The 8,736-nt window shown below is 47.0% G+C and overlaps 4 protein-coding genes across 4 annotated transcripts; 3 read left to right on the plus strand and 1 right to left on the minus strand.

Annotated features, from left to right (window-relative positions):
• Window positions 1–136: 136 nt before the first annotated feature.
• Window positions 137–3,146, plus strand: GNI_117980 (coatomer subunit beta; the record flags this gene model as incomplete). The annotated part of the gene is made up of 3 exons (XM_011133475.1): window positions 137–1,022; window positions 1,133–1,820; window positions 1,907–3,146. The coding sequence occupies 3 exons, from the start codon at window positions 137–139 to the stop codon at window positions 3,144–3,146; spliced, it is 2,814 nt and encodes a 937-aa protein (XP_011131777.1).
• A 44-nt stretch (window positions 3,147–3,190) lies between these two features.
• GNI_117990 (ribulose-phosphate 3-epimerase) lies at window positions 3,191–3,923 on the plus strand (the record flags this gene model as incomplete). Its single annotated transcript, XM_011133476.1, has 2 exons — window positions 3,191–3,298; window positions 3,363–3,923. 2 exons carry the CDS (start codon window positions 3,191–3,193, stop codon window positions 3,921–3,923), a joined length of 669 nt encoding a protein of 222 aa, XP_011131778.1.
• Window positions 3,924–4,250: 327 nt separating this feature from the next.
• Window positions 4,251–5,034, plus strand: GNI_118000 (ribulose-phosphate 3-epimerase; the record flags this gene model as incomplete). The annotated part of the gene is made up of 2 exons (XM_011133477.1): window positions 4,251–4,358; window positions 4,480–5,034. 2 exons carry the CDS (start codon window positions 4,251–4,253, stop codon window positions 5,032–5,034), a joined length of 663 nt encoding a protein of 220 aa, XP_011131779.1.
• A 1,295-nt stretch (window positions 5,035–6,329) lies between these two features.
• On the minus strand, window positions 6,330–8,591 carry GNI_118010 (hypothetical protein; the record flags this gene model as incomplete). Its single annotated transcript, XM_011133478.1, has 1 exon — window positions 6,330–8,591. A coding segment is annotated over one exon (2,262 nt), but the record flags the coding sequence as incomplete, so codon positions are not given.
• Between the last annotated feature and the right edge of the window lie 145 nt (window positions 8,592–8,736).

An 8,736-nucleotide genomic window follows, 5' to 3' on the forward strand; every position in this document is an offset into this window, starting at 1 on the left:
GCCCGACCCGAAGGTATGGACTCCGGACTCCGACCCGAAGGTATGGACTCCGGCCCGACCCGAAGGTATGGACTCCGGCCCGACCCGAAGGTATGGACTCCGGCCCGACCCGAAGGTATGAGACGCTTTGTTGTAGATGATGGAGGAGTTATTGCGGAGTTACAGTCAGCCGGATCATGCATCATCATGTCTGATGTCGGTCATAAAGTTTGTTAGTGGTTACTCTCGTGATCATCGTTTGATTAAGTTAACGCATTTATTTTGGGAATGTTTACCTGACCAAGATTCGTCGTTAACATTGTTGATATCACAGTTGATTCGTAATGAATTGCAGAGTCCGAATGAGTATGTACGAGGTGCTTGTCTTCGTAACTTGTCGAAAATTTTCAGTTCTGAGATTTTGCGTACAGTTGATGAGGTCATTTTGGAGAACTTGGCGCATAGTCACGGCTATGTTCGGCGTAATTGTTGTCTATGTATAGCATCGTTAGGCTCGCGGTTTCCAGGTGTGTTTGATGATGCTATACCGACGTTGATCAATATGGCGTTGTATGATGATGATAAGTCAGCACAGCAGCATGCTATGCGAGCTGTAAGTGTCTTGAGCGTGGAAACGGCTTATGAAAAGTTTATAGCGGACCAAAAGAACAAAAATATTACGGTGAATCCTGACGTTTATTATGTGGCCCTCATAGAGCTCATCACCCTCTGTTGGGAAAAAACTAAGGCCTTCCCACCTCGAATTGAACTCGTCAAACTCATCGATAAAAATTGCCTCCTACTCCGCCTCCGAGATATACTCGAAAGCACCGGATCGAATGCCGTCAGACTCAGTGCAATCAAGGCTATAGTCTGGCTCTCATCTAAACCTGAAGATCTCTTTGCTGCTGCCAAAGCGTGTGTTGATATACTCAACACGCACACCAACCAAGACGTCAAACACCATGTACTATCTCTCCTCGCTCAAATCGAATCCTCTCAACCAGAAGTTATTGAACACATTGCAATCGACGTCTTACGAAGTAACCAGCACTGCCGCCATGTGTGTGCACACAAGACACCATCTATGTTTATACACCATCTATGTTTATACACCATCTATGTTTATACACCATGCATCTATTCATTGTAGCGATTGAATCGTCTTCTACGGATTTGACTGACAAGGCCATTACCTTGGCGGTGCCCCACGTGACGGTGGCGACAGTGAGTAGCGCATTGGAGATTCTAAAGGGGCAGTTATTGAGTGGATCGAAGAAGGGTTTATTGCTGAAAGGAATGCGTCAGTTATGTGGGCGGTATCCTGCTGTAGCTTTGGGCGTGATTGATTTGTTGTTGGATTATTTATCGGAGCATCAAAGTTCAGAGGTAATATCCTTAGTGCGAGAGTTGATAGTTTGTTCAAAAATTTCGGAGCAGAGTCGTGAGAACATTGTATGTCGTCTTACGGATTGTTTGGTTGAACGAGAAGTTCATGCAGACACAGTAGAACAGTGTGTTTATCTGGTAGGAGAATTCGCGCGCAGCACACGTAGCGCCGCGTTATTCATTCACAAATTAATCGATGCACTTAGCCCATTACCATTCCCCGATCTACATGGTAACTCAACAGAACAAACAGACTCCCCCAAAGTCGTTGTCAAAACAGTCATCCTACCGGATGGCAGTTATGGAACCGAAAACATTCTCGTGGATGAAGGCAAAACAACTGGACTCCGTAAAAGCATTATTAGCGATCTTGAAAATACAAACTTACTATCAATCATTGGACTCGCCGTCTGTAAAATTGTACTCTCCAATCCGGAAGTTTTCGAAACTGAGTAAATCTATACACGCCATCAGGTGAATGATATCATCATTAGGTGAATGATATCATCATTAGGTGAATGGTATAATTGTTTTTCAGACCGGAGTTATTTCATCAGAGTGTTCTGATAGTAGCGTCATTATACAAGTTATCCCAGCAAAACGGTGAGTTGGGGAAAAAGAATTTGATAGAGAAGAGATTGGGTAAAGTGTTGAATGTGTTATGCCGATGCGGTAAAGAATGTGAGAAGATATGTCGTGGAATGGATGAGAGTTTAATAGAACTGGTTATGGGTGAGAGAGAAACGGATCGATTGGAGGATATGAGATGTGTGATGACTGTAGGAGAAGATGTAGTAGTGGATAATGAGTTGAGTGATGAGATTGTATTTTTCCAATCTTATGATGGTTTGAATCAGTTTAATCCAGGAGCTAGTAAGCAGGCAAGTTTGCAGGGTAAGCAGTCGTTGAGTACAAGCCTGGGTACAAGCCTGGGTACAAGCCTAGGTGGTTATGGAAAAGCGATTCCTCTATCTGGATATAGTGATCCGATATATGTTGAAGCTTATATACGGATGAATCATTTGGATTTGATATGTGATATGTTGCTACATAATCAGACAGATGAAACGTTGGGTAATGCTACGGTAAATTTAGGGACCCATGGAGATCTAAAAATATTGGATGTACCCAAGTCCATTCATCTTCAGCCTGGAGAGAGCGGAATGATATCTGCCACCATTCGATTGTCAAGTACTGAAGCTGGCCTAATGTTCGGCTTTTGTGTATATGAAAGGGCCATTGAAAAGAATCATTTTCCTCTATCAGAACTTCAAGTGGATTTGTTAGACTGCCTGGAAACATCCTGGATTGGTAATACAACCTTCAGAAGGCTTTGGACCGAATTCGAATGGGAGAACAAAATCGCAATATCAGTACCATGTAATGATTCCAGTAAGGACTGTCTAACCTTTCTGGAGATGCTACTGAAACAATCCAGAATGACCATTGTTGGAATTAAAGGTGATTACGAGCTATTGATCAATAGTCTTAACCAAAAACGTAACAATAAATATATTAAAGAAATACTCGATAATGAAGCCATCAGACTCATGGCTTCCAACGGAGTCTTTGCTGTCAATTTCTGCACTCGATCAATCTTCGGAGAGGATGCACTGGTCAATCTTTCTCTGGAACTCCAAAACAAAAAAATTGTCGGAACTACTCGCATCAGGTCACGGACACAAGGTATAGCTTTATCCCTTGGAGACAGGGTCTCCCAATCACAAAGAGCTTTCGCCGCCCAACTGGCATGCCGTAGTCTTACGTGTGCTGCTTAAACCAACAACTCTTTTTTTCTCCATTTGAAAATCACCCAAATAAAATGGACCCTATCATCGCGCCATCCATCTTGAATTCCGATTTTGCCAAACTAAAGACCGAGATTGAAACTGTCGTCCCTCAGGTCCAATGGCTTCACATTGACATTATGGTAAGTACACCTGTTTCATCCACTATGTATGGGCCAATGATAATGAATTATATGCCCTTGTTAGGACGGTGATTTTGTGCCCAACATATCCATAGGACCGTGTGTGGCTCAGGCGATCCGTAAGTCATTCAATGATGTAAAGTTGGACTGTCATTTAATGACGAGTGAGCCATCTAAATGGTTGAAACCACTGTTAGGGGCATGCAACCTGTTTACTTTTCATTACGAAGCAGTTGGCGAAGATGTTGGTGTTGCTATGGATTTGTGCCGCTCAATCCGAGCGCTAGGAATGAAAAGCTCAATAAGTATAAAACCAAAGACGCCCCTAGAAAAGATTTATCCTCTGTTGGACCAAGATTTGCTCGACGGGGTTCTTATAATGACAGTTGAACCTGGCTTCGGAGGTCAATCTTTCATGCCAGAAATGCTTGAGAAGGTCAAGCGACTGCATCAAAAATACCCAAACGTCACAATTGAGGTAGATGGCGGCATTAACCCAAAAACAATAAGGTCATGCTATGATGCGGGCGCTAGAATGTTCGTGGCGGGAAGCGCTATATTCAAACATCCCGATAGAACAAGCGCCATTGAAAACCTCCTCAAACCACTCCGCCATGAAAACTAGTACTTGGGCTGCTGCACGAATCGCTAAGGACGTTTGGATTTTTGTATATCCGGAATTTTCGGAGACCCGATCTAATGAAAAGCGATGGTCCTAGTTGAAGTGTCGTTCGATTGTGGTTCTAGCAGAGGGTCATAGTCATCGTGGCGAACCCAGAAAATCAGTGAGTGGACGATGGATTATTGTGGACGATGGATTATTGTGGATGTCCAAGTCACCACATGATGTTAGGCTCAAGGCAGGACATTTGGAGCGACCTGGCTTATTCATATCTGCCAGCCTGGGATTATCCTTCGCAGTAAGGTGGTTTTTTCCTGTGCTTGAAATAAAATGGACCCCATCATTGCGCCGTGCATCTTGAGTGCCGACCTCACTCAGCTAGAAAGTGAGATTCGAACAGTGGTCCCTCAGGTCGAATGGCTTCATATCGACATTATGGTAAGTGCTTTATAAGAGGAGGACTCGGCACAGGTACTGATTGCCCATCTGTGTGCCCATCTGTGTGTATCGTGCTGGTTGTCATATACGCACATGTGTGCAAGTAATATGCCCTTGTTAGGACGGTCATTTTGTACCTGACATATCCATAGGACCGGGTGTGATTCAATCGATCCGTCGCTCGTTCAAGGAGGTTAAGTTAGACTGCCATTTAATGACCAAGGAGCCATCTAAATGGTTGCAAACGCTGGCAGGGGCCTGTGACCAGTTTACTTTTCATTACGAAGCAGTTGGCGAAGATGTTGGTGTTGCTACGGATTTGTGCCGCTCAATCCGAGCGCTAGGAATGAAAAGCTCAATAAGTATAAAACCAAAGACGCCCCTAGAAAAGATTTATCCTCTGTTGGACCAAGATTTGCTCGACGGGGTTCTTATAATGACAGTTGAACCTGGCTTCGGAGGTCAATCTTTCATGCCAGAAATGCTTGAGAAGGTCAGGCTGCTGCATCAAAAATACCCAAATGTCACAATTGAGGTTGAGGGTGATATTAACCCAAAAACAATAAGGTCATGCTATGATGCGGGCGCTAGAATGTTTGTGACGGGAAGGGCCGTGCTTGAGCATAACGACAGAAAGAGCGCAATTGAAGATTTGCTCAAACCTCTGAAAAATTGATGACCGGTGATGGTCAATAGACCATCACCGAACTTGGGTTGCTGCATGAACAAACTGATTGTGTGAATCGATGACATACATCGTTGTTGACTTGAATAAATAGACAACAAAGCGCATGATCAAATTGTCGAATTCTTTTTGGAGTTATAGTGGTGTGGTAAAAACAATTTGGATCTTTTTACAGTTGCTATTTCCTGAAACCGAGTAGTGGCTCTGGTTAGAGCTGGTTGTGATGGATGTGTGGTGGTTGTAGTAGCTTCAGTTGGTTGTGATGGATGTGTGGTGGTTGTAGTAGCTTCAGTTGGTTGTGATGGATGTGTGGTGGTTGTAGTAGCTTCAGTTGGTTGTGATGGATGTGTGGTGGTTGTAGTAGCTTCAGTTGGTTGTGATGGATGGTTCCAGCTGAGGGTCGTAGTCGCGGTGGCGGATCCAGGAAATCAGTGAGTGGATGGTCGTAAGGTGCAATGATAAAGGCAGTGTGTTGTTGTCCATCCGTCCAATGAACATTGGTTGTTCGATTAGAGGTTGTGTGGCTTCGCCACTAGTGTGTTTGATCGTTCGATTGATCGTTCGATTGATCGTTCGATTGATCGTTCGATTGGTCCATTGAAATTGATGGATTATTGGGGATGTCCAAATCATGACACGATGTTAGGTGGTATGGCTCAATGCAGGACACTTGGAGCGCGACCTGGTTACCATTACGGCGTATTCATATCTACCAGCCTCAAATGATCTCTCACAGTAAGGCTGATAGTTGGGGTTGTGGGTCCAGGCCGGCCGGCTGATCCGGTTGATGAGTGATTCGAGCCAGTTGTTGATGTCGTGAAGAGTGTGAGTCAGGATGCTGCAGCCAGCCGCCAAATACTGCAGCACCGAATCTGAAGAGATAGATGTCATGGTGCGTGCCACATGCTTCTCTCCTAGCAGCGACACGGTGTTGTGTTTAGTGGATCCGACTGCGGACCGACCACACAAGCACCTGGCAGATCCTTGCTGTGTGGTCCGCAGCCGGGAGACGGACCCGGCCCAGCATTGATTGATGGTCACGTCGTGGACAATGTCTTGGGCCGGGCAGGTTGGCGATCCCCTATCCGCCAGTTCCGGGAAGCTCGCGCCGAATGGTGGCACCAACTTGCGTTGAAGCTACCATCCATCAAGTTCTCAGATACTGCCGAACTGAATCCTGCCTAAGAGGAGGTTGATATCCGGTTGGTTGTTATCTTGATATCCAATTGGGTGCCGCATGCTCCTCTTCTAACAACGACACGGGAGGTGCGAACTAGTTTTGCGAACTAGTTTTGTCGGTGAAGGGACTGCTCGGCAAGAAGCTCTTTCTTGCTGCACCCTCGTTGAAGCCGGAAGACTGCGTCCTGCAAGTTCCGGCAGACACGTTCACCCGTGACTTGTACACTCGCCACAACGTGTTCTGCCATGTCTGCCAATGGACACATTCTTGAGGCAAGTTCACCCTGTATGCGCCTAATTTCTCCATGCTTCTTCATAAGCGCATTTATCAGAGCTGTTTTGGGCAGGTCACGCAGGTTTGCAAATATATCTTCGTCGCTTAAATTGATATCACTGATGTCCAAATTAACGAAGTTTGGGATACGTTCGTAAGACCTGAGTCCTCCTATAATAGCGCCGGCAGGCGGCGTTTGCGGCGCCACTTGAGGCAGTTCGTCTGGATAGGCGGCTCCCGTGCATGGAGGTTCTGTCGGAAACTCTCGCGAGTTATCCGGCAAGGTCTCCAAGCTGAGAGCCTCCGTGATTTGCCTATGTTTTTCTCCTAGTCGAACCTGTGTGCGGCAGGGTTCATCTGGAAAGATCGGATCATGAACTGGATCATAGTTCAGATCCTTTCTCATTTGATCTGCCCATGTGCACTCGTTTTCGACTTTCTCAGTGCCTTTGACCGTATCTGGTTGTTTAGCTGGAACGGGCCGCCAGCATTCGGGCCAGAAGAACGACTGGTCCTTTGTGTCGTCCAACTGCCGCTGGTACTTGGGTGGGGACATAGGATAACCCGGCACGTCATCCCCGTACCCTGCCCATGCCGCGTTTGCCGGCGGCGGTGGGAAATCGTCGTGAAAGCCTCTCTTGATAACTTGTACGCTTTTTTCGTAAAGCTTGCACAATCGGGCTTCAGACAATTCCAGGTCGACTTTCTCCATGGTCGCCATAAACTTGTCGTCACGATACTTTGCCACTCTTCGCCATTCCTCCAGGTCGTCCAATGTGGGTAAGGGAATTCCCTCACGAATAGTGAACTGATACTCCTTATCGTTGACAGGTATCTTGATGTACGCACTTGGCCAAGTGCATTGAGGTGCCTTCTTCCTAATATGCGGCATTGGGAAAGGAATCCCCGGTTCCATACACATTTTCCTGGAGAAGAACCCAGACACTAAGTCCGTGGGTGGAGGGTTCTTCTGAAAGATGTCCACCTGGTCACAAAACATTGCAAACCCTTCTTGCAAAGGCGCTTTAATAAGTGATGCTCTGCAACCGGCCATGAATTCGTCCCAGCATTTAGACGATTCTAGGTTTTTGATGGTCACCAGCTTTTCGAAGAATGCTAGAATAAGCCGCTTGTCCTCCTCCTCTCCGGCCGCATCTTTCTTTCCTGGTTGGATTTGGAAGCGTCTCGCAAGCTCGATCCTTAGCTCAATGGCTTCTGAATACAAGTCTTTCTGCGGGGTCCGAATCCACTTGAACTTATTCACATGGATCCAGTTGTTGACCTCTTCCCGCAACGAGACTTCAAATTGCCTCCAAGACACACCAGGGCCGTCCTTGATGCCAACTGTTGATGCCGGTGTGTCGGAGAGGCTCTCTCTCCTGATCGTCTCCAATTGTCTGGTCAACCGACGAGCATTCTTACGATCTCGCTTCGCCTCTGAGGCTGCTGAAATCCACGCACGTAAGCACGCCTCACACTTTCGAATGCCCGTCAGCCGCCGAGACAGCTCATACAATGTCAGTATCTCCCTCTGCTGTATTAACTTCGCATCTGTTGTGTAGCAACTGGTATGCTCCAAGGACCTTGCGTGTGCTACCAACCACTCACTCATACTGACAAAGTCCGTGCAGGCAGGAAATACTGCCAACAACCTGTCCATTGCCCCTTCGCTTTGCGGCAATGACTCAGGACGGCTCCGGTACTTACAGCACCGGATTCGCATCCCATGGACTAACTTGTAACGCGTGGATCCGATATACGCTTTCGCATCCGAAGCTACCTCCGCTGCAGTCCATGTCGCTTGCAATGTCCGAGCCTGGATGCCGAGCTCTTCGAACTCTCGTTCTGCCCTTGCTTCCCAGAATGGTACCAAGCAGTTAGGGACGTACAGCGTCGGATCCAAACCCAAGTAAGGTGGCTCCTCCGATGCTTCGCTCTGGACACTTGGACTTTGTGGTTCAACCTTTGCCTGACTCCTCCCTGGGCCACTCGAAGACGAAGCAGCCTGCCTTACACCAGTTTGACTTGCACCAGTTTGGTCCGAACGCACATGCTTCGAACCATTCTGGCTTGGGTCAACCTGGATTGGGACAGCCTGAATCGGACGAGTCCTGCTTGAGCCACCCTCCACTGGGCGACCCTTGGATGAGTCAGTCTGCCTTACACCAGTTTGACTTGCACCAGTTTGGTCCGAACGCACATGCTTCGGAGCCATTCGGCTTGGGTCAACCTGGATTGGG

This window comes from Gregarina niphandrodes (genome assembly GCF_000223845.1).
Source record: "Gregarina niphandrodes unplaced genomic scaffold scaffold00028, whole genome shotgun sequence".
NCBI lineage: Eukaryota > Apicomplexa > Conoidasida > Eugregarinorida > Gregarinidae > Gregarina > Gregarina niphandrodes.